Below are 26,889 nucleotides of genomic sequence, written 5' to 3' on the forward strand. Positions count from 1 at the left end.
ACTTCCGCGACGCATATAAGGCCCTGCCCCGCCCCCCTTTCGGAAAAGCTGACCACGACTCAATTTTGTTGATCCCTGCCTACAGACAGAAACTAAAACAAGAGGCTCCCACGCTGAGGTCTGTCCAACGCTGGTCCGACCAAGCTGACTCCACACTCCAAGACTGCTTCCATCACGTGGACTGGGAGATGTTTCGTATTGCGTCAGATAACAACATTGACGAATACGCTGATTCGGTGTGCGAGTTCATTAGAACTTGCGTTGAAGATGTCGTTCCCATAGCAACGATTAAAACATTCCCTAACCAGAAACCGTGGATTGATGGCAGCATTCGTGTGAAACTGAAAGCGCGAACCACTGCTTTTAATCAGGGCAAGGTGTCTGGTAACATGACCGAATACAAACAGTGCAGCTATTCCCTCCGCAAGGCTATCAAACAAGCTAAGCGCCAGTACAGAGACAAAGTAGAATCTCAATTCAACGGCTCAGACACAAGAGGCATGTGGCAGGGTCTACAGTCAATCACGGACTACAGGAAGAAATCCAGCCCAGTCACGGACCAGGATGTCTTGCTCCCAGGCAGACTAAATAACTTTTTTGCCCGCTTTGAGGACAATACAGTGCCACTGACACGGCCTGCAACGAAAACATGCGGTCTTTCCTTCACTGCAGCCGAGGTGAGTAAGACATTTAAACGTGTTAACCCTCGCAAGGCTGCAGGCCCAGACGGCATCCCCAGCCGCGCCCTCAGAGCATGCGCAGACCAGCTGGCCGGTGTGTTTACGGACATATTCAATCAATCCCTATACCAGTCTGCTGTTCCCACATGCTTCAAGAGGGCCACCATTGTTCCTGTTCCCAAGAAAGCTAAGGTAACTGAGCTAAACGACTACCGCCCCGTAGCACTCACATCCGTTATCATGAAGTGCTTTGAGAGACTAGTCAAGGACCATATCACCTCCACCCTACCTGACACCCTAGACCCACTCCAATTTGCTTACCGCCCAAATAGGTCCACAGACGATGCAATCTCAACCACACTGCACACTGCCCTAACCCATCTGGACAAGAGGAATACCTATGTGAGAATGCTGTTCATCGACTACAACTCGGCATTCAACACCATAGTACCCTCCAAGCTCGTCATCAAGCTCGAGACCCTGGGTCTCGACCCCGCCCTGTGCAACTGGGTACTGGACTTCCTGACGGGCCGCCCCCAGGTGGTGAGGGTAGGCAACAACATCTCCTCCCCGCTGATCCTCAACACCGGGGCCCCACAAGGGTGCGTTCTGAGCCCTCTCCTGTACTCCCTGTTCACCCACGACTGCATGGCCACGCACGCCTCCAACTCAATCATCAAGTTTGCGGACGACACAACAGTGGTAGGCTTGATTACCAACAACAACGAGACGGCCTACAGGGAGGAGGTGAGGGCCCTCGGAATGTGGTGTCAGGAAAATAACCTCACACTCAACGTCAACAAAACTAAGGAGATGATTGTGGACTTCAGGAAACAGCAGAGGGAACACCCCCCTATCCACATCGATGGAACAGTAGTGGAGAGGGTAGCAAGTTTTAAGTTCCTCGGCATACACATCACAGACAAACTGAATTGGTCCACTCACACAGACAGCATCGTGAAGAAGGCGCAGCAGCGCCTCTTCAACCTCAGGAGGCTGAAGAAATTCAGCTTGTCACCAAAAGCACTCACAAACTTCTACAGATGCACAATCGAGAGCATCCTGGCGGGCTGTATCACCGCCTGGTATGGCAACTGCACCGCCCTCAACCGTAAGGCTCTCCAGAGGGTAGTGAGGTCCGCACAACGCATCACCGGGGGCAAACTACCTGCCCTCCAGGACACCTACACCACCCGATGTCACAGGAAGGCCATAAAGATCATCAAGGACATCAACCACCCGAGCCACTGCCTGTTCACCCCGCTATCATCCAGAAGGCGAGGTCAGTACAGGTGCATCAAAGCTGGGACCGAGAGACTGAAAAACAGCTTCTATCTCAAGGCCATCAGACTGTTAAACAGCCACCACTAACACTGAGTGGCTGCTGCCAACACACTGACACTGACTCAACTCCAGCCACTTTAATAATGGGAATTGATGGGAAATGATGTAAATATATCACTAGCCACTTTAAACAATGCTACCTTATATAAATGTTACTTACCCTACATTATTCATCTCATATGCATACGTATATACTGTACTCTATATCATCGACGGTATCCTTATGTAATACATGTATCACTAGCCACTTTATACTATGCCACTTTGTTTACATACTCATCTCATTTGTACATACTGTACTCGATACCATCTACTGTATCTTGCCTATGCTGCTCTGTACCATCACTCATTCATATATCCTTATGTACATATTCTTTATCCCCTTACACTGTGTACAAGACAGTAGTTTTGGAATTGTTAGTTAGATTACTTGTTATTACTGCATTGTTGGAACTAGAAGCACAAGCATTTCGCTACACTCGCATTAACATCTGCTAACCATGTGTATGTGACAAATAAAATTTGATTTGGATTTGATTTGAATGGGGCGTGGTAGTAGGTGCCAGGCGCACCGGTTGGAGTGTGTCTAGAACTGCAAAGCTTCTGGGTTTTCACACTCAACAGTTTCCCGTGTGCATCAAGAATGGTCCACCACCCATAGGACAACACTGGCTGAGCTTTGGAGTCAACATGGGCCAGCATCCCTGTGGACCGCTTTCAACATTTTGTAGAGTCCATGCCCCGACGAACGAAGGCGGGTTTTGAGGGCAAAAGGGGGGGTGCAACCCATATTTCTTCACGTTTTGTGTTACAAAGTAGGATTAGAAATTGATTTAATTGTAATTTGTTCGTCAACAAATTTACACAAAATACTCTAGATGTCAAAGTGGAAGATTTTTTTTTTTTTTACGATTATAAAAAAATATATATAAATACAATAGTCGTTGCATTAGTGTTCCCTTCCCTGAGTTATAAAACACCTTTGACAGCAATTACAGCTGTGAGTCGCTAAGAACTTCGCACACCTGGGTTGTACAATATTTGCCTATCATTCTTTTCAAAATTCTTCAAGCTCTATCAAGATGTTGGGGATCATGGCTAGACAGCAATGTTGAAGCCTTGCCATAGATTTGCAAGCAGATTTAATACAACACCGTAACTTGGCCACTCAGGAACATTCACAGTCTTCTTGGTCAGCAACTCCAATGTAGATTTGGCCTTGTGTTGTAGGCTATTATCCTGCTGAAAGGTGCATTCGTCTTCCAGTGTCTGGTGTAAAGCAGACTGAACCAGGTTTTGTTTTTTTTATCCTGAAAAACTCCCCAGTATTTGCCGATGTCAAGCATACCCATACCATGACGCAGCCACCACCATGCAGTTACTCTGTGATGCGTTGAGTTGGATTTGCCCCAAACTTAGGCCAAAAAGTGTATTTTGCCATGTTTTTTTTTCAGTATTACTTTAGTGAATTGTTACATACAAGATGCATGTTTTGGAATATTTATATTTTGTATATTTGTGTTCTTTCACTGTACAGTCACCACAATATTGATTCATCCGTCGTTCTCTCCCATCACAGCCATTGAACTCTGTAGCCGTTTAAAAATCAACAACGGGCCTTCCTGAGCAGTTTCATTCTTGCCCTGTGGCTCAGTTCAGAAGGACGGATGTATCTTTGACGTGTCTGGGTGGTTCAATACACAATGTGCTAGACCACACTTAAAGAGATATTCAATGTCTGATTTGTTACGGTTACCCATCTACCAATCACTGCCCTTTTTTTAAGAGGCTTTTGAAAATCTCCCTGGTCTTTGGAGTTGATTCTGTGCTTAAAATTCAATACTTGACTGAGGGACCATACAAATGTTGTATGTATGGGGGACAAGAGGAAGGGTTAGTCAATTAAAAATCATGTCATTTAAAAAAAAAAACGTATTACACACGGAGTGAGTCCATGTAACTTTTTATGTGATTTGTTAAGCCAAATTTAACTCCTGAAGTACTTTAGGCTTGACTAAAAAAAAAGAATCCAAACTGAAAATTGCTCGGTTTCAATATGTTTGTAAAATTATATTCAGATATTCAGTTTGCATTCCAGGCTAACAAAAATATAGCATGCTGCCTTAGTCTCTACAATCGGGGCCTGAAACTACGACTGTGATGGATGTGGAATGGAGGGAAGAAGACAGTATAAAAGATGCAATAAAATATAGAAAACTCTGAACAGACATTTATGAAACTCCACTGTCCCAAGAAAGTGCTGTATAACAACCCACTTGTGAGACCAGGGTCAGACAGACTGACAAAGGAAATAGGACGGGTCATTTAGGAGCTCTGTCACACAAGGTCCCAGCCTCGAGCCTAAGAATGAGCCATGTAAGGCAGCATGGAGACACAAAGGCTTAGGATAACACAATGCCACAGACGCGGCCCGCTACCAAGGACTGTGGGCTGTCCTTCTCCGTGGCCGACGTGAGTAAAACATTTAAGCGTGTTATGCATCCCTAGCCGCGTACTCAGAGCAAGCGCAGACCAGCTGGCTGGTTTGTTTACGGGCATATTCGATCTCTCCCTATCCCAGTGTGCCGCCTACACATGCTTCAAGATGGCCACCATTGTTCCTGTACCCAAGAAGGCAAAAGTAACTGAACTTAATGACTATCACTTAATGACTATAGCACTCAATTCTGTCATCATGAAGTGCTTTGAGAGACTAGTCAAGGATCATATCACCTTTACCTTACTTGCCACCCTAGACCACCCTCAATTTGCTTACCGCCCCGCCCTGTGAAACTGGGTCCTGGACTTCCAGACGGGCCGCCCCCAGGTGGTGAAGGTAGGAAACATCACCTCCTGTCCGCTGATCCTCAACACTGGGGCCCAACAAGGGTGCGTTCTCAGCCCCCTCCTGTACTCCCTGATCACCCATGACTGCGTGGCCAAGCACGCCTCCAACTCAAATCATCAAGTTTGCAGACGACACAACAGTAGTAGGCTTGATTACACATCACTGACAAACTGAAATGGACCACCCACACAGACAGTGTGGTGAAGAAGGCACAACAGAGCCTCGTCAACCTCAGGAGGCTAAAGACATTTGGTTTGTCACTTAAAACTCTCAAGTTTTACAGATGCACAATTGAAAGCATCCTGTCGGGCTGTATCACCGCCTGGTACGACAACTGCACCGCCCGCAACCGCAAGGCTCTTCAGAGGGTGGTGCGGTCTGCCCAACACATTACCAGGGGCAAACTACCCATCCTCCAGGTCACCTACAGCACCCGATGTCACAGGAAGGCCAAAAAGATCAAAGACATCAACCACCCGAACCACTGCCTGTTCACCCCGCTATCATCCAGAAGGTGAGGTCAGTACAGGTGCATCAAAGCTGGGACTGAGAGACTGAAAAACAGCTTCTATCTCAAGGCCATCAGACTGTTAAACAGCCATCACTAGCACAGAGGCTGCTGCCTATAGGCATAGACTAGAAATCACTGGCCACTTTAAGGAATGGAACACTTGTCACTTTAATAATGTTTACGTATCTGGCATTACTCATCTCATATGTATATACTGTTTTCTATACCATTCTACTGCATCTTAGTCCGTTCCGCTCGCACGTTGCTCATCCATACATCCGTATATAGTCTTAATTCATTCCTACTGAGATGTGTGTATTGGGTATATGTTGTATAATTTGTTAGATATTACTGCACTGTCGGAGCTAGAAGCACAAACATTTCACTACACCTGCAATAACATCTGCTAATCATGTGTATGTGACCAATTTGTACGGCAAATAAACACATACACAATGCAGTCAAGGACACACCGACTACACACTGTAGTGTAGAATAGGGACAGTCACACCAGTAGAGGCTGTTGGAGGGAGAAATCACTGTTGAAGAGGGACACTTACACACTGTCAATGTCGATGAGCTGACTCTGGCGCTCGTTCCCCTCAGTGGTCAATAGGTCCTTGAGGTCTTTAATCTGCTCTGCCAGTTCTGGGTTCAGATTGAACTCTGCCGGGAACTCCGAAATCCAGTACCTAGAATGGAGGGGAGAAAGAGTTAGAGCGGAAGGAGAGAGAAAGAGGAAGTGAGGGAAAGAAAGAGAAAGAGAGAAACCGAGACAAAGTGAGTGATAAAGCAATACAGAGACATCCACAAGCAAATAACAAAATTACAAACGTGTCTTACTTCACCAGGTGGCAGATTCTTGTCCTGCGTTCAGCAGAACAGCTCTCCTCCTGCGATCTGATCGACTGTTAAGGTACGTAAAACATCTACACGGACATTTCAGAAACATCCTTTAACAATCAGACGTGGCATCACAAAAAACACTTAATTGCAACCAGTTTTGGACGCTGGGAATATTCCATCCAACTTACACCTTTCCATTCTATTCACTGACACCTTAGCCCTAAAAGCACCAACCGGGGTCCATTTTGACTCCAAGGGGTCATAAAGATCCTTCAGAAATTGTAGGACTTTGTCAAGCAACTAGGTACAGACAAACAAGCAAAAAAACAATTGACCACAATTGTTATGCAAATAGAAGAATGAAAAATAAAATATATTTTGTGTACTAGTGGTGTACACAGCTAAGCTGAACATGTGGACTCAATTGTAAACTTTGTGATAAAAGCACCAAATATGGCACAGAGGTAGATGTATGTACCCTGAAAAGATAGATATGGAACCACCCCAGATGTTGGGGGGACAGACACTATAACTAAAAAAAATATCTAAAAATGTCAATCAGTCAATGTCTATATACCAAGTTGAGAGTCTCATCTTTCAGAAGCAATTGAAACTGAGTCGATAGCCCAGAGCATTCCAAAGTGAGAGTCAAAAGTCTGATGGCACCGTTGCACATTTTGCATATAAGAACGGCCATATCGGTGGCCATCTTATTCGCTCAGATTAGCTCTATTGCCAATTTCTCAGCCTCCGAGAATCACAGAAACACAACACTTGAATGAATAACGGATAAATATCCATAACAAGAGGCTAAGGATGAAAAGAAAACATACAAAAACATTTATTTTGAAACCTACAATTTCACTATAACGTGTGAACATTTTAAAATATGCTGATTTTGGGGGATTCAAACCATTTTCTTGTGTTATAAAAGGTTAACAAATACAAAGTGTTCCTGTTTGCAATTCTTTACCAAAAATGACACTTGGTGCATTTAAACAAAAAAATACACTGAGCACACAAGGCATTATGAACACTTGCTCTTTCTATGACATAGACTGACCAGGTGAATCCAGGTGAAAGCTATGATCTCTTATTGATGTCACTTGTTAAATCCACTTCAAAATCAGTGTAGATGAAATGGAGGAGACAGGTTGAAGAAGGATTTTTAAGCATTGAGACAATTGGGACATTAATTGTTGTGTATGCGTGCCAATCAGAGGGTGAATGGGCAAGACAAAAGATTTAAGTGCCTTTGAACGGAGTATGGTAGTTGGTGCCAGGAGCACCGGTTTGTGTCAAGAACTGCATCGTTGTTGGGTTTTTCCACGCTCAACAGTTTCCTGTGTGTACCAAAAATGGTCCACCATCCATAGGACATCCAGACAACTGTGGGAAGCATTGGAGTCAACATGGGCCAGCGTCCCTGTGGAACGCATTCGACACCTCGTAGAGTCCACGCCCCGACGAATTGAGGCTGTTCTGTCCAAAGGGAGCCGGTGCAACTCAATATTAAGAAGGTGTTCTTAATGTTTGGTGTACTCGGTGCTTGTGGGTGCTTTTAGGGTTAAAGAGTATATGTGTTGTTCTTACGGTAGCTGTCAGCACCTGATAAGCCATAAGCTGGTGCTTGATGGCGAAGGATACTTGAGCAGTAGTTTCTTAGCCATGTCGGTGGACGGGAGGTACCACGGGTGCATCATGAGGAACATGCGCACTATGGAGGGGTCCTTCAAAGTGCCCTTCTCATCTGAAAGAGGACAGACGCACTCTCGTCACACAACGGCACTTTTTGTGTCCCTTTACACTGAAGGGACACAAAAAAACGACTGAAGTGTTTCTGCAAATAAGACAACCAATTCCTGTTGATTTGAGACTGACAACATTGGCCATTTATGGTGGCGCATGGACATATGGGAAATTGCTATCTATTCCTAGAAACGTTCTTCTCCTTGCAATCCGTTCCTGGAAATAAAATGTTATTGTGAACCCAAAAAGGATTGGGTTGTTTACTCAGACCAGGCCCCTCAAACCCTGTTGCTAGAGAGCCTCCTGTAGGTTGTCACACCAACCTCAGTTTGAACTAATCTGGTTAATCTTACCAACCAACTGATTATTATTAGAATCGGGTGCGCTAGATTAGGGTTGGAGCAAAAACCTAAAAGGAGTGTAGATCTCCAGGAACAGGGTTCGAGAGCCCTAATTTCGACATGGAGTAGCAGGTATATTTGAGTGCTCGTAGGTAAATAAAGAGACTGACCGAAGGCTTGGATGCACGCTTCCACCAGCTCCTCCACCGTTGCAGCCCCATCTAAAGATATAGGCTCCATCTTTCTCCTCTAGTCCTCTCGTTTTCCCAGTCTTCCCACTTCAGTGACACTCCTGAGCACAAAAAAAAGGAAAAAGGAGTTGCACAGAAACAAAAAATTCACCCAAGGAATTCTACTCCTGTACATAAAAGATGAGAGCATGGCCTAATAAGAAAGAGAAAGCATTGCTGCATGGTTTGAATGGTTGCCAGTAATAGTCTGTTATGTTGCTCGGATCCTGTGATGCAAGATATCCAGGAAGTATAAAGGAAATGTTGACAAAAATCAAACAATGGAATTAGAACAATAACATGTCTGGATACTGGTGGATTGCAGTTGGGTTACATTTCAAAACAGCATACTGCAGCAAACCAACTTCCGCAAGTGATATATAACTAATATGTCAGATCAGGTGACATAACTACAATGGTTAATGTCACTATTCTGATAAGACCAGCTTTCGTAGCAAGTGCAGTATATGTGACCCAATACCCAAGATATACAGTTGAAGTCGGAAGTTTACATGCACCTCAGCCAAATACATTTAAACTCAGTTTTTCATAATTCCTGACATTTAATCCAAGTAAAGATTCCCTGTCTTAGGTCAGTTAGGATCACCACTTTATTTTAAGAATGTGATATGTCAGAATAATAGTAGAAAATGATTTATTTCAGCTTTTAGTTCTTTCATCACATTCCCAGTGGATCAGAAGTTTACATACACTCAATTAGTATTTGGTAGCATTGCATTTAAATTGTTTAACCTGTGTAAAACGTTTCAGGTAGCCTTCCACAATCTTCCCACATTAAATTGGGTGAATTTTGGCCCAGTCCTCCTGACAGAGCTGGTGTAACCGAGTCAGGTTTGTAGGCCTCCACACACTTATTCAGTTCTGCCCACAAACGTTCTATTGGATTGAGGTCAGGGCTTTTTTGAGGGCCACTCCAATGCTTTGTTGCCCTTAAGCCATTTTGCCACAACTTTGGAAGTATGCTTGGGGTCATTGTACATTCGGAAGACCAATATGCGACCAATCTTTAACTTCCTGACTGATGTCTTGAGATGTTGCCTCACCCACTGGAATTGTGATACAGTGAATTATAAGTGAAATAAATCGGTCTGTAAATAATTGTTGGAAAATGTACTTGTGTCATGCACAAAGTAGATGTCCTAACCGACTGGCCAAAGCAATAGTTTGTTAACAAGAAATTTGTGGAGTGGTTGAAAAACGAGTTTTAATGACTCCAACCTGTGTATGTAAACTTCCGACTTCAACTGTACATCATGGTGTCTTGTATAGTACGTACAAGGAACCTCATTGGAGTTTAGGGACACGACATGATAGAAAATTACTGAGAAACCCACCAGACACTACAGTCAGTCTCTCAATAACCCCCTTTCGCCCAGAAACCTCAACTTTTCACTTCCTGAAAAAAAACTCTGTAGTCATTAATTAAAAACAGCCATGCAACGCAGTTTTTCTTCCACAGGAAATAATACAAGGCATGTCAATAATCTCACCGTGGTTCCACATTCAAAATAGACTGTTATCCTGTTTTTTTTCTTAGTACGCTATTTTAGTGAGGTACTGCTCAGCGGGGTGCCATGGCAACACGTCCTCATGCCCACCCTCCCTATACACACACATGCATGCTGAACACACACTCGTGGCACCACAGTAGTGCTGAGCGATTAGCGCTTTTTAAAGGTCGGTTCCGTTACAGTTCGACTATCAAAAAATTGCCACGTTTTCAATTTTGGTTTCGATAATAAATCAAATTAATACATTATGATATAATGGCATTACAATGATTGGAATTTCCATTTTTTAAAAAAACTCTACAAAGCCAAAAATGGTGAACATTCAATTACCAAAACAATTAAAATAGTCCATTGTCTGTCAGGTCCCCAATGGGTAGACATCCATTTTAAAAAATAAATTACTATGAAATAAAAGATTTCAGTTGTGTATATAATTACATTATTTTTTTATTTGATTACTTTATTATTTTTAAATTCTTTAAAGTCATCGTCTCATCGTGTAACAGTATCTGCTCCCCATAATTTACTGTCTTTGGTCATTCTATTTAGCTAGCCTGCCTAAGTACGTTGCAGAGCCGTCTGACAAAAACATTTCACGAGTTCTTCAAAGTAGATAAGGCATCATTTCACGAACTGCCTCCGTCTCCCTCCCATCATTGTTTTATGTACATTCCCCTCTCAATTTAAGGCACTTACCCAGCATGGCTAACACAGCATTCTGCAACAATACGACATCCCATCAGGGGGGACTATCATTTGTTTTTCAACAGGACAATGACCCAACACACACCTCCAGGCTGTGTAAGGGCTATTTGACCAAGAAGGAGTGTGATGGAGTGTTGCATCAGATTACCTGGCCTCCACAATCACCCAACCTAAACCCAATTGAGATGGTTTGGGATGAGTTGGACCGCAGAGTGAAGAAAAAGCAGCCAACAAGTGTTCAGCATTTGTGGGAACTCCTTCAAGACTGTTGGAAAAGTATTCCAGGTGACCTTATGAAGCTGGTTGAGAGAATTCCAGGAGTGTGCAAAACTGTCATCAAGGCAAAGGTTGGCTACTTTGAAGAAACTCAAATATAAAATATATTTTTCTTTGTGTAACACTAATATAAAAAATAATCGTATTTATTTTTAAACACACACACAGTGCATTAGGAAAGTAGACCCCTTGACTTTTTGTTAAGTTAGCCTTATTAACAAACTTCATCTACACACAATACCCCATAATGACTACGTGAAAACAGGCTTTTAGAAATTTTTGCGAATGTATTGAAAATAAAGAACAGAAATAGCTTATTTACATAAGTATTCAGACCCTTTGCTACAAGACTCAAAACTGACCTCCGGTGCATCCCATTTCCATTGATCATCCTTGAGATGTTTTCTACAACTTCATTGGAGTCCACCTGTGGTCATTTCAATTGATTTGACATGATTTGGAAAGGCACACACCTGTCTATGTAAGGTTCCACAGTTGACAGTGCATGTCAGAGCAAAAACCAAGCCATGAGGTTGATGGAATTGTCCGTAGATCTCCGAGACAGGAGGCACAGATCTGAAGACGGGTACCAAAACATTTCTGCAGCATTGACGGTCCCAAAAAAATAGTGGCCTCCATCATTCTTAAATGGAAGAAGTTTGGAACCACCAAGACTATTCCTAAAGCTGGCAGCCCATCCAAACTGATATATCGGGGGAGAAGGGCCTTGGTCAGGGAGGTGACCAAGAACACGATGGTAACTTAGACAGAGCTCCTCTGTGGAGATGGTTGTCCTTCTGGAAGTTTTCCCATCTCTGCAGCGACTGGGAGACTAGTCAGGATCGAGGGAAAGATGAACGGCGCAACGTACAGAGAGCTCCTTGATGAAAACCTGCTCCAGAGCGCTCAGGACCACAGACTGGGGCGAAGGTTCACCTTCCAACAGGACAATGACCCTAAGCACACAGCCAAAACAACACAGAAGTGGCTTCGGGGCAAGTCTCTGAATGTCCTTGAGTGGCCCAGCCATAGTCCGGATTTGCACCCGATCTAACATCTCTGGAGAGACCTGAAAATAGCTGTGCAGCGACACTCCCCATCCAACCTGACAGAGCTTGAGAGGATCTGCATAGAAGAATGGGAGAAACTCCCCGAATACAGGTGTGCCAAGCTTGTAGCGTCATACCTTCGACTTGAGGCTGTATCGTTGCCAAAGGTGCTTCAACAAAGTACTGGGTAAAGGGTCTGAATACTTATGTAAATGTGATCTGTTGTTTTTTATATATTTGCAAACATTTCCAAAAACATGTTTTTGCTTTGTCATTATTGGGTATTGTGTGTAGATTGATGAGGGTGGGGGAACTATTTAATTCATTTTAGAATAAGGCTGTAACATAACAATGTGGAAAAAGTCAAGGGGTCTGAATACTTTCCGAATGCACTGTATAGGTTTTTAAATAACATTCTTTGAATGTTAAAGTTGTGTTTTTTTATGTTAAGTTCTGAGAACGGAATACTCCCAGAATATTTTCAAGAACTGATATAAGAGAACCAGATTCTGAGAACATCGCTTAAGTCACACCTTTTTTTGGATCATTCCCAGAATGTAGTTGTGTGGAATGTTCTGTGGAAGTACTGACATTTCCACAGAAGAATGTTGTTTAACGTTCTCTGAACAATGAGAACATTACTTTAAATAGAACCATGAGGAAACCTGTTGTTCCAAACATGCTGAGGCACTGAAATTCCCACAGAAGAACAATTGTTCCTTAATGACCTCTGAACTATTTGAGAACATTCCCAATGTCCAACCAGTTGGAGAACATTCACAGAACATTTACCAAAGTTGAAATGACACGTAACCACGTTAGAACTTTTAGGAGACGCTCGGTTAAAGTAATGAGATACCAAGAAAATAACACATTCTTGTCAAATGCCTTTAAATGTGCTAAGAAATGTTCCAAAGCCAAGCGACTATCCTGCAACCATCCCCAGAAAGATGTGGGAAGGTTGTATGCAAAATAACACTGTTGTCATGTTTATGGCACAGTGAATTACAACTTGCGATGTAGATTATGGTTTGTCACCAGTCAGGAGATAAAACATGCCATTAGCAACTAAACCGTCATTGAGAACAGTGGAGAACTCCGAGGTTACAGCATATGCTCCTCCTCCACTTACTATTAGGTGACCGTGAAACTGCCACAAAATTCACCTGTTGGATTATTTTTAGACGTTGTAGGTATACAAGTATGTGCATTAGGTCTCTACTGCATTAGAGGAGTAGAGATAGAGGAATGGTGTGTGTGTGTGTGTGTGTGTGTGTGTGTGTGTGTGTTAGGACTCTAGGCTGCACCAGCCAGAAGGGTGGTCTTCGGTGGTTGGTTGCGTGGGAATGGAGAGAGAGGCACTGCAGCAAAAGTGTGCGTGTCACAAAAGAAATAAGCTTTCTTCCCCTGGCTGATTCTGCTGCAGAGCGGTGGGTGGACACGCTCAATTACAGGCTTCACCAGCAGTCTGAAACACACACACACACGGGGAAGCGAGAGAGAGAGACTGAGAAAGAGCGAGAGAGGAATGAGAAAAAGGAGAGAGAGAGAGAGAGAGAGAGATCGATGGGGAGAAAAAGGGAGAAAAAAGAGGAAGAGGACCTCTAAAGCCACTCACCATCAGTCAGTAAGATCATTATGAAAGAGCCCAGCTGTCATACAGTAAGCCCAGTACCATCTCCATATGAACACAATAAGACCAGGCAATATACTCTGTCATAAACCAGGTTTCCATCCAACCTTGTTATCTGAGTAAAGTACTGTACATGTCGGGAAAAAATAAATACATGTAATGACAGGCCTGATGGAACCAGAAGTTTTTTGATAAACTTTACAAAAATGTCAACTAATCAAAATCCACGAGACAAGGTAGGATCTTTTAGTGTTGGTCAAATTAATTGTGCGAGAAATGTCAGTGCACAGATACAGTATACAACGGGTGCGTCTAATCCTGGATCCAGTTTGACGTGATTGTGTTACTGTAGCTGTGGTCCTCTGAACGAGCTCCTCTGAACGAGCTCCAACAGTGTCCTGACGAGTAAGCACATTTTCTACGCCAGGCAAAAATCGCACCTCATTAGCTCATTGCTATGGATGTATCCAAATAAAATGTCACTACTTTGCTGTTATTCTGGCTGCACTTTTTGAACGTGACTAAGTTCGCCGTAGTTGGCTAGCAAGCAAGGGGTGAGAACGTTGCCAGTCAGTATGCCAATGGAGCATTTAGAACGAACGACTGGGTCGTGTCCATGTACATGGGAATTTAATAACAATGATTTTTAATGTGCACTACGTCATCACGCACAGCCTTGTATCTGTAACAAGTCAATTTGATGGAAACATCTCTGGTGGGAAAATGCGAATATTGTTTATATTCAGATTTTTGAATATTCGAATGAAAATGTCACCGACTGGATGGAAACCTAGCTACTGACAAACATGAATCTGTAACCCGAAGACATTCTCAAGGTTTCACCACGTCATTCAATACAGTCATGTGTTGTTCTCTCAAATCTGTTTTACAGCTAACAAATACTGCATCCGATCACAAACTTTCCCTAGTCTGAGTTAAGTAAATCACGTTTCAGTGCAGCTGTCCTTGAGTAGTTGAAAATAAACCGTCAAAAACTGTGCTAAATTGAGGAAGCTAGAAAATACCCCAGAAATATGCCAGAGTGGGCTTTATTTACAAATAGTGTAAAAAGAACAGAAGTGGTCTCCAAATGTGTGGTACCACACGTTTCACTTCCCTGTTCTTCCATGTTTGGAGCCTTGTTCTTTTCAACACAGTCTGATCTTGTGAGGAGATCAACATTCCCGGTTGTCTATTTTGCAGTCACACTGCAAGGGCATCTTAGAACATTGCTATAACATAATTCATTTCTCAACCAACCAATAACCAGGATTTGGATCTACCAAGAGTTTTCCAAACATTGTGACATCTGATACAGTTGAAGTCGGAAGATTACATACACTTAGGTTGGAGTCATTAAAACTAGTCTTTCGATCACTCCACAAATTTCTTGTTAACAAACTATAGTTTTGGCAAGTCGGTTAGGACATCTACTTTGTGCATGACACAAGCAATTTTTCCAACAATTGTTTACAGACAAATTATTTCACAATTCCAGTGGGTCAGAAGTTGACATACATTAAGTTGACTGTGCCTTTAAACAGCTTGGAAAATTCCAGAAAATTATGTCATGGCTTTAGAAGCTTCAGATAGGGTAATTGACATAATTTGAGTCAATTGGAGGTGTACCTGTGGATGTATTTCAAGGCCTACCTTCAAACTCAGTGCCTCTTTGCTTGACATCATGGGAAAATCAAAAGAAATCAGCCAAGACCTCAGAAAAACATTTTTAGACCTCCACAAGTCTGGTTCATTCTTGGGAGCAATTTACAAACACCTGAAGGTACCACATTCATCTGTACAAACAATAGTACGCAAGTATAAACACCATGGGACCACGCAGCCGTCATACCACTCAGGAAGGAGACGCTTTGTCTCCTAGAGTTTAACGTACGTTGGTGCGAAAAGTGCAGCCGCTGCTCCAAAACCGCCATAAAAAGAAGCCAGATTACAGTTTGCAACTGGGGACAAAGATCGTACTTTTGGGGAAAATGTCCTCTGGTTTGATGAAACAAAAAAACAACTGTTTGGCCATAATGACCATCGTTATGTTTGGAGGAAAAAGGGGGAGGCTTGCGAGCCGAAGAACACCATCCCAACCGTGAAGCACGGGGGTGGCAGCATCATGTTGTGGAGGTGATTTGCTGCAGGAGGGACTGGTGCACTTCACAAAATAGATGGCATCATGGGGGAGGAACATTATGTGGATATATTGAAGCAACATCTCAAGACATCAGTCAGGAAGTTAAAGCTTGTTCGCAAATGGGTCTTCCAAATGGACAATGACCCCAAGCATACTTCCAAAGTTGTGGCAAAATGGCTTAAGGACAACAATGTCAATGTATTGGAGTGGCCATAACAAAGCCCTGACCTCAATCATATAGAACATTTGTAGACAAAAAAAAAGCGTGTGCGAGCAAAGAGGCCTAAAAAGCTGACTCGGTTACACCAGCTCTGTCAGGAGGAATGGACCTAAATTCACCCATTTTTTGTGGTAAGCTTGTGGAAGGCTAGCCAAAACGTTTGACTCAAGTTAAACAATTTAAAGGCAATGCTACCAAATACTAATTGAGTATAATGTAAACTTCTGACCCACTGGGAATGTGATGAAAGAAATAAAAGCCTAAATAAATCACTCTACTCCTATTCTGACATGTCACATTCTTAAAATAAAGTGGTGATCCTAACTGACCTAAATTGACCTGAATTGTTACTAGGATTAAATGTCAGGAATTGTGAAAAACTGAGTTTAAATGTATTTGGCTAAAGTGTATGTGAACTTCCGACTTCAACTGTATCTGCACAGAATGAATGCAAAGATGACAACTTGGAATGCCACCAAGTTCTCCACCAACCAGCCTCTCCATAGAGAGAAGGACCTGTCCTCTTCTGAATAGCTCTTTACTCTGACCTCACTGTGCCACTGGTCCTTCAACCACACAATATAGAGACGATGGGTCCATTCTCCCTTATCACTGAAATAAACAAACACACACACACACACACACACACACACAACTCATCACAGTGCCACTGTGCCTGCCATTGTTTGCCCTGCCCGTTGGTCTGGCCCCGTGGCACAAAGTGTGCCTGCTGGTTGGTGACAGACTGGTGTCACTGACAAATGGGTGACGTCCTACCATTCATTCATCACCCAGGTGACAGTTCCTCCATCATCCCCTTTCGTTCGCTCTCACACCCCATTGTCTATGGAGAATCTATGGAGTTTTTATTCTTAACGATCTCCCTCTCTTTGGCACTCACTCTCTCCTTCTCTTTGGCATTCTGCAGTGCTCTAGCTCTGGGTGGAAGGAGTGTTTCAGGTGACGCTCCCGACCGCAATGGCTTTGGAGTCATCTGCCCGTTGCCTGGTGACTGGGGCAAGGACTATTGACTGGGCGGATTAATCGGGGTGCGATGGGAGGGGGGGGTCCAACCTGGCTGTCTGGCAGTCTGATACCTCTACTATATTCCCTCAGTAACCACGTTTCCATCCACAGCTTTTATGCGAGTAAAGTCATTCCGTATTTGTTTTAAACAAGAAACTGATGGAAACAAGACATTTCAGTACAATTTTATAAATGGCGACAGAATTTGTTCGTTCGACATGGTGGGATCGTTTTGTGTTGTTAAAATACATTTTGCGAGAATTGACAGTGGAAACACCGCGCAAATATTGATATCACAACCATCATATGGAAGTAAACTTGGAGTCGTGATATGGTGTGTGGTCCTCCCGTTAGGACTCGGGATCCATGCAGTTTATTAGGCATCAGATTAAATCATTTACAAATTCACTTCACAGGTAGGTGACAGTACACGGTGAAGAGCTTGAGGCTCTCTTCCAATACATATTGAGAGTTTTATTCTGGTGACATGATTGATCCTTGACAGCCGATTGACAATCCATAATAATCTCATCATGCAGACTAGCCTACCTGCACAGTATTTGCGAGCTGTTGGCTAGAGCGCACGTGCACGTTTGCTATTTAACGCAACAGTATGTGACAAAACTCTCAGAGTTGAAAATGGGATGGAAACACATTGAACTTTCGATTTTTATTTGGTACATGAAAACCTTTAAAAAATATATTTTTTTTTGCACTACATCACGCACTGATTTTTATCCCCAACAAGTCAGTTTGGTGGAAATACACCACTGGTGGGAAAATGCACATATTTTCTTTATGCGGAATTTAGAATATTCACATGAAAATCTGTCGCCAATTGGATGGAAACCTAGCTACTGACGAACTAAGAGCTGCTGTTGTGGAGCAGTTACTCAAACCCTCACTTATCTGCACTAAGCCCTAGCCCATCTCTGATTCATGTCCGTGTCTCCAGGCAACAATAACCCGTGGAGAGCGAAAACAATACATAAATGGGTGGCTGAAATTAAATTGTCAAAACAATACATCACACAGTGGTCTCAAGGACATTTTTACGCTCTGCTAAAGTTACGGCGATGAGGCACTAACACCAGGAGAATTGCTCAGTGTTTTAGTGGCTTTTCCCATCACTGTCTGGTGAACTGTTATGGAGACGCATACTAACAGGGGGAGGGTGACAACATGGCGCTTGGTATCGAGTGGTGAATGATGCCGATTGTTTACTGTAGTGGCTGCTGATGATTGCTGCTAGCTGCAGGCCTGATATATAACATTTTATATAAATGTTTTAAAATATAAATTCTGTTTTGATTTTTTGTCTAAAAACACTTCAACTCAGATTTTTTCATATTCACATAGGTTGTAGCTTAGACACTATTTTACGTCATGTGAGGCTTTTGTGTTGTACCTGCCATCATTTTGAATACATGATGGGTGTCATTTCAATCAAAGAAGCAATTCATAGAATGGACATTTACATTTTCACTTTAATTATTACCACAAAGATGTCCGCCGGTCCACCCACCATCAAATGTGAATTTAAATGGAAATTTCAAGGAGCAGGACACTAATCTGGGTACGACTGTCGATGAGCCATCAAACAGGAAAAGCATCAATACAGGACAAAGATCGAATCCTTCTACGCCGGCTCGGACGCTCGACGGATGTAACAGGGCTTGCAAACCATCACGGATTACAAAGGGAAACCCAGCCACAAGCTGCCCAGCGATTCAAGCCTATCAGACGAGCTAAATACATTCTATGCTCACTTCGAGGAAAGCAACACTGAAAATGCATGAAAGCACCAGCTGTTTCAGATGACTGTGTGATCTCGCTCTCCGTAGCCAATGTAAGACAGGTTAACATGCACAAGCCCGTGGGGCCAGACGGAATGCCAGGATGCATAATCAGCACATTTTCAACTTATCCCTGACCCGGTCTGTAATACCAACTTGTTTCAGGCAGACCACCATAGTCCCCATGCCGAGAATGCCAAGATATTCTGCCTAAAAGACTATTGCCTCATAGCACTCATACCTACAGTCATGAAATGCTTTGAAAGGCTGGTCATGGCTCACATCAACACCATCATCCCAGACACCCTGGACCCATTCACATATCGCCCCAACAGATCCACAGATGATGAAATCTCCATTGCACTGCACACTGCCCACACCCACCTGGACAAAAGGAAAACGTATGTAAGAATGCTGTTCATTGACTGCAGCTCAGCATTCAACACCATAGGCAGTGAGGGTAGGCAACCACACATCTGCCACCCTGACCATCAACACTGCATTGACCCTTTTTTGCACTAACTCGCTTGCATGACTCCATGCACACACACTGGACTCTACCCTCAACACACACTAACGCCACACACACGCTGCGGCTACTGTCTATTATCTAACCTGTTGCCGAGTCACCCTACCTATATGTACATAGCTACTTCAAGAACCTTGTACCACTGCACATCAACTCAGTACTGGTACTCCTTGTATATAGCCATGTTATTTTTACTCGCAATTGTTATTCATTATTCACTGTGTATTTATTCCGTGTCACATTTTGAATTTCTTACAATGAGCTTCATATTGTATTCTGCATTGTTGGAAAAAGGACCCGTAAGTAAGCGTTTCACTGTTAATCTACACCTGTTGTTTACGAAGCATGTGACAAATAAAATGTGACTATAAATGTCTATTCTATTATCTACATTTCTATGACTTCGAGGTTTCCTATGTAGGATTGACAGTATGATAAAAAAAAAGAGATTCATGTCAACATTCTCTGGTGTGGACCTCCAACAATCTTTGTGGTACCATATGAAAGTTTACATTTTTTAAATTTTCACTAAGAAATTTCAATGTTGATTTTCCCTTAAGAAAAATGTAATCAGCCCCTACAATTATTTTTATTCATTATAATCCACGTAATTCACATTTCCTGTTGCTGCAGGATAATTTTCCTTCTGTAGCAAAGTGGCTCAAATTAAGATCCTACATCTGTACATATTGCCATTGATTGGTCGAGAATAGATTCTCCCCAGCCTGATTAATGTCGTTAGTGGTCAATATCCATGGACCTCGGCTGTAAAGGAACCCTAGTAAGGAAGCATTCCTTCAGATTAATGAGTATTCTATATGCACCAGACCCCATACACCCCCCTCCTAGCTTGTAGTAGAACTTGGCCTTAACCACAGATCTAGGACCAGATAACCCTTTCCCCAATCTGACTAGGTCTAAAAATTTAAAAAAACACACACATTGTCCAAACTGTAGTGTTGAGTAATTAAGCGGCATTAAGCCACCTCCAATGTTGGTTTAGAACATTTGGCAGTATGTCCAACCGGCCTTACAACCACAGACCACGTGGAACCATGCCATTCCAGGACCTCGCCATCCGGCTTCTTCACCTGTGGGATCATCTGAGACCTGCTACACAGACAGCTGATAAAACTGATGAGTATTTCTGTCTGTAAAAAGCCCTTTTATGGGAAAAATAACTCATTTTGACATGGCCTCAAACTGCACCATTTTGTTTCTTTCTGTAGCCCACACACTTAAAATGTTTTGATAAAGCATTTGACATTTCCATTACATTAACGACGGAGGATTGGTTGATTTACAGTTCAAGTATACTTTTTTTAAAGATGATTGACGAGAAAAAGTATCATCCAACCCATGTCTTGAAATATGCAGACAGACCAATTAAAAATGTATTTAACTTTTGTACGTTATAACATTCCCAGAAGGCATGGATTATTGAGTCATTATTTATTTTACACTTCAGACATCACTCTGCCGTTGTGCTGTAGAATTTGTGAATTATGTTTCTTGTATAACAAATTCGATACATTAATTTATACTGGATTAAGCACACATTTCCATTAACTGTAATCTCATTAGTTATGTTCCAACATTCTTCCATCTTCTGCCAATATCAGTTCTTATTAAGTCCTGGTTCCAATAGTTAATCTTTTTTTGTAAGAGATTGTCAGTTGGACAGGCTCTCTGCAAGGTTTTATATAGCTTACCTATTATATGAATATCCTTTTCTGACACAAATAGGATTCCCGCAATGACCATAATCCATTGCGGCAGTTTTTTCCGGCTCAAGACAGCGACGGATCAGGGAGGAAGAGGCGAAGCGAGAGGTTTCACTCTGCAAAATCTGTCCAAAATAAACCCAATGCTTTTCAAATGGGCTTATTTTGGACCTAAGCTTATTGCCTGCCTTCCCGCCTTTGGGACAACGACTCCAATGGTTAGGGTCAGAGACATGAGCATCTCATCGTTATATATAGATCTCTGGAGGGATAAACTTTTATGCCCTCTACGTTAGGTTAGATCAGGCCCCTAGCGTCCAGTCTGGAGCGTGAAGAAGTCCATTCTGACTACTACATTATCGTCACACAGGACCACGTGCTTCCACCGACCAGGCTATGAGGAGGCTCCTGGTGGTCTCCCTAAGGCAGGATGAAAACTACGTCGACCATGAGTCTTTGCATGAGCCCACTCACCATGAATGGGTGGCATTAAGCAATATGGTGCACTTCAAATACTTGGGGGTGCAGACGGGAATTTATCTTGCTCTGAGTAACCTTTGCGTTTAAGAGGAATAAAAGTTAACCAAAAAAATAAAAACTTGGTTTATAACACCGAGAAGTACGTTTATTAACACCGAGAAGTACGCTCAGTAGACCGCTTAATTTGATCGTAAACTTGGCTAAATTGAAGAAAGAAAATTGCGAAAGAGCAAAAGTTAGGAGAAGGCAGTTGCTAGCGGTCCAGTCATACACCACTTGAGAAGCCGCCACTTGACTCCTCAGGAGAAGAAATGGAGGAATTGAGTAAGAAACTCCAGTCAATAGCCCTGCACCCAAAATACACAAAAATAATTGTCTTTGTGCGAAGCAGTCACTGCAAATAAAACGAAAGGGCCAATTTTCTGGAGAAAATGTGCAAAAACATTAGATTTTTTTATCGTTTCACCTCTCAAATCATACAAGAATAGATATATCTAATTTTTATTTTTTTTATTTATCCCTTTTTCTCCCCAATTTCGTGGTATCCAATTTTGCCTCATTGCTACCGTACGGGCTCGGGAGAGACAAAGGTTGAAAGTCATGCGCCCTAATAAAGCCCAACCAAGCCGCACTGCACCACACAGCGCCATCCAACCCGGAAGCCAGCCGCACCAATGTGTCAGAGAAAACACTGCACCTGGCAACCTTGGTTAGCGCACACTGTGCCCGGCCCTCCACAGGAGTCTCTGGTGCGCGATGAGACGGATTTCCCTACTGGCCAAACCCTCCCTAACCCGGACAACTAGGCCCACGGACCTCCCGGGCGCGGCCGGTTACGACAGAGCCTGGGCGCGAACCCAGAGTCTCTGGTGGCACAGCCGGCGCTGCAGTACAGCACCCTTAACCACTGTGCCACCCGGGAGGCACATACGAGAATAATTTGATCCGCTGGTAGGCTTGCATTGGATTGTGGTGTTATGGTTTACAAGTCAAGACTTCTGTTACTACATTTATGAAGCACCTTTTCATAGAGAGGGTAGAGTTGAGATTGCATAGGATTTTCCTTTCTATTGTATATATATGGACTTTAAGTTTATGTCAATCAATGCCAGGGGGATACGAAACCTGTAGAAAATGAACTTTGTTAGGACTGCAACACAGATTTTCTATTCGTTCAAGAGACACATTCATGCAAAGAGGACTATAGTATTGGGAAAAATCAGTGGGAGTAGTGACATTTTCTAGGCCCACGGGACAAAATCATTCAGCTGGGGTTGCAATTTTAGCACACAATTTCAAAGATACATTTTTGTTTACTCAAATGGACATTGGCTAGTAGCGGCCATCAACCACATGGACAGATTATTTGTGTTGTGTAATGTATATGGATACTGTTCCAGTCCTCCAAATGACTTCTTCTAAAGGAAATTCTTAAATCTGAGAAAATATCCATCCAGTCAGATTGTAGTTGGTAGGGATTTGAATAGTTTATTATAAGGAGACTGATGATTGCCCCATAGGCCTAACATTGGTGCGAACAAATTGGTGAATTTCTGCCAAAGCCTCGACTTAATTCACTTATGGAGCGTAAACCCTGGAAAGAAACAGTACACAATCAAGAATTGGCTTGTGGGTGATAACTTCTAGCCTTGAGCCCAACACTGTAGAGGTAAAATACTGCCTGCAGTCCTGACGGATCATAAAATGACATGGCTGACTAAGAATGTGCAGTAATGATGATAAGAAATACTCTGGTGGTTATGGGTAATGGAATGACTCATTTATTGCATGATGATTTAAAAAATGTGATTAAGAATTCTTTACTGGAATTGAGCTAACTCTAAATGCAGAAGATGGGAAATATTTGGAATTGCTTAAATAATATATACATTTTAAAAATCAGCCTGTATTACATATGGGATGTGGCCTGCTTTAAGGAGATGTGACGTAGCTGAGGTCTCTAAAAAAATTGTTGATATCAGAGATTGAGCATCTTGATCTTAATGAGAAAGCTAAATGTAATGATTTACAGAATCAACTATATTCATTTTATAAGGAAAAGGCTAGAGGAGCCTTCATAAAAAGGTCCAGAAAACAATGGCTTAAAAAAACGATGAAGAACAGTAGATACTTCATTAGATTTGGACAAGAGGAGAGGGGAACTCACACTTTGAACATTTAAGATTAAATGGGGTTACCACTGAGGATAGAGAGTTGTTATCAGACTTCACCACTAAGTTTTACTCCTTAAATAACCGTTTGAGTGACTAAGGATCTCCTTGATTCTATAGAGAACGTTAGCCCAATTAGTAAATTATTCAATAAATAAATAAATAAATAAATAAATAAATAAATAAATAAATAAATACATAATAATTTGGTCTTGTTAAGATTTATCCATTATGGACATCCAATATGGGATTAATAAAAAATAAATAAAAAATCTCCAGGCTGTGATGAATTAACCTCCGAATTTTACAAAACCTTGTCTGAAGAAAAAGCAAAATTTTTACTAGAAACCTTTGAGGCTATAAAGGGAGAACCACCTGCCTCTGAAGCAAGGGGTTATTACTCTTACGCCTAAACCATATAAGGATCTCTTAATTATTGATAATTGGCGTTCAATTACGCTCAATAACAACTACAAAATGATAGCCTCAATCATTGAGAAAAGGTTCAAGTCTGGCTTGAATGATCTGATTGATGAATGTCTATCAGGGTTTATGAAAGGGCGTCATATATCTAATAATCGGAGGCTGGTGATAGACTTGGTTGAGTATTGTGATCTATTGAATGACTTCCCTGTCATCTTATTTTTGGATTTTCAGAAAGCATTTGATACCATGTCACAATTTTATCTTTGATTGTCTTAAGCATTTGAAGTTTGGTCATTTTTTTGATGATGCTATTACAACTCTGTATAATGGTGGCAATAGCTGTATCAAACTGTCATGGAACATCCTCAAGGTTTAACATTTACAAAAAGGAATACGACAAGGTTGTCCAATCTCACCTTTGTTATATTTGTTAGTATCTCAAACCTCATGCTCATTTGTTTAACAAGTCCATTTGAAGGCATTACAATTCCAGGCCAGAGAGCTCAAGATAACATCTCACTTTTTTAAAATGTGTCACAAGGTTTGGTATGACATTTTTCCAAATGTGAGATGTTTGTTCTTAAAGAACCTGTCAAAAAAAACAGAAAAATATATTGTAACCTAACTTGGTGTAAAAAAAATCACTAAATATCTTAAGCCTGTGAATGATTTTAATTTGAATCCTGTAATTGAATCTATCAAAAATAAATTATCCTTAATCGCTTAAGGGATATTTGAGACAGGAATTCTATCCCTTTTGCTATATTTTGTTGGCCTCCATTATTTGATGTGAACTGGCACTGTGCTTGGCTCACTCCACACAGATTTATGGTGAGAAATAAAGAAAAGGAGATCTCCTTTAAGATCCTCCATATATTCTACCAGTGTAATAGCTTGATTTCTAAATATATACCTGATGTTACCAGTGAACAGTGTTTGTAAACTAGAAACTGAATCTATTGAACACTTATTTTGTAAATTGTTTACATAGCGAGATATTCTGGACTGATGTGAAACTATTTTACTACACTGATTCCACAATGCAATGTCAGTATGTCATAAATCTTTATTTTTTTTAGGGGGGGGGGGGGGGGGGGGGGTTCTGATAAAAGCCCCTTTAAAATATACATAAGGAGGGACAGAGACAGTTCAAGAGAGTAGGCTGACGGCTATTACCGGTGCAGAGATGTGATGCATTTTTTGCTTTTTTTTTTTAAAGAATCAAAATATAAAACGAAGTAATGTACACAACTGAAATATTTGATTATGTCATAGTAATTTCCTATTGACATCTACCCAATGGTGGACCGGACAGCGAGAATGGAATGTTTTGGCAATTGAATGTGCACTATTTTGGGCTTTGGAATTTCCATTTTTTTTAAAGCACTAAAATCATTATCATTATTTCATAATGCATTACAAAATATATGAGGTTGTTATTTTTTAAGAATCGAATGGACCTCAAAAATAACTCATTTCTCAGCACTACCAAATTGCAAATGCCTGCCCTCAACCTAAAAGGGGGAAAACAAATACTTGACCCCGTATTGTAAAACACAAACTACAACAATAAGACCAATTGAATACTGCACAAAATATAAACAGCCTTAGGAATTACCAGTAGCTCCCTTACAAAATAGGACAATATTTTTTTACATTTTAAAAGCACATCGACCAGTCTTAAAAATGTAATCAAAATAAAACAAAACAGTTAAGAAATAAGAAATAATACAAATACATAAATAACAACAATACTGGTTTAGCAGGAGGGCCCAGCCCCATTGCCTGTGATCCTGAGGCGTGCATAGGTCAAAGGGTGGTGTACCCTGAGGTGGGAGCGCCGACTTTGTGTATTGCCTTCCTTTGCTGTTCTAGCCCTCAAGCAAATCTTGCATATTACCTCAATTAAATCCTTGGGTTTCCCTTTATTGTTGAAGCTAAAGCGGAAATGTCTCCAAATAGGGGGAGTGCCATCCCCCCCCCCCCGACACCAGATCGACCATTTTCACTCCTTTCCATCTGTCTCTCTTCTCGAACTAAAAAGGTGGAAGAGGTCACACGTTATCGCTGCAAAAGTTTGCAAGCTCTATGAACCACCCCCTTTCCCTTCCTCCCGTCAAGAGAAGTGTCATTTGATCACCTCACTTCGTTCGCATTGTTGTGATGTTATTTAGCAAACAGCGCACATAAAAAAAACTGTTTAGAATATAAGAGAGTACAAACAGTTCTAACAGTATTGAAAAACCAGACTGACGGCACCGTCAAATATCCCGGTATACAGCCCAAGCCTAGTGGACATCGATGCACATACGTCACACCACGCACAGCAGCTATATTTTTATGTACATTTTTCAGGGAACTTGATAATGTGTGTAGAAGTGGGAGTCTCTGTGTGTGTTGGAGGGTAATCTAACTGTCTGTCCCCAGCTGATCCAGCTGCTACGTTGGGTCATATTGGCGTGGTGGAGATCCTGCTGGATAAAGGAGGGGACATCGAATCCCAGTCCGAGAGAACCAAAAGCACACCTCTCCCTGGCCTGCTCTGTAGGAAGACAAGGAGGGGCTGCTTTTCATTAAAACACATTCTTCTCTCAACACCACATCAGTTGCCTTTTTGGTAAAACACCGGG

At 42.0% G+C, this 26,889-nt stretch overlaps 1 protein-coding gene across 6 annotated transcripts in view; it reads right to left on the reverse strand.

The window, feature by feature from the left end:
* The window catches only part of LOC110531842 (RAS guanyl-releasing protein 2), a 79,087-nt gene that overhangs the window by 31,137 nt on the left and 21,061 nt on the right, over positions 1 to 26,889 (reverse strand). For all 6 annotated transcript variants that reach the window (XR_005053218.1, XR_005053217.1, XM_036987713.1 and 3 more), the window contains exons 2-5: positions 8,490 to 8,611; positions 7,877 to 7,979; positions 6,227 to 6,283; positions 5,944 to 6,075 (exon numbers count right to left, since the gene is read on the reverse strand). Coding sequence is in view for 4 of the 6 variants with exons in the window: in XM_036987713.1 (XP_036843608.1) it covers positions 5,944 to 6,075; positions 6,227 to 6,283; positions 7,877 to 7,979; positions 8,490 to 8,559 (362 nt within the window). In the remaining 2 variants the exon portion in view is untranslated. The remainder of the gene's footprint in view (positions 1 to 5,943; positions 6,076 to 6,226; positions 6,284 to 7,876; positions 7,980 to 8,489; positions 8,612 to 26,889) is intronic.

The sequence above is a fragment of the Oncorhynchus mykiss genome, chromosome 9, assembly GCF_013265735.2.
Source record: "Oncorhynchus mykiss isolate Arlee chromosome 9, USDA_OmykA_1.1, whole genome shotgun sequence".
NCBI classification, from domain to species: domain Eukaryota; kingdom Metazoa; phylum Chordata; class Actinopteri; order Salmoniformes; family Salmonidae; genus Oncorhynchus; species Oncorhynchus mykiss.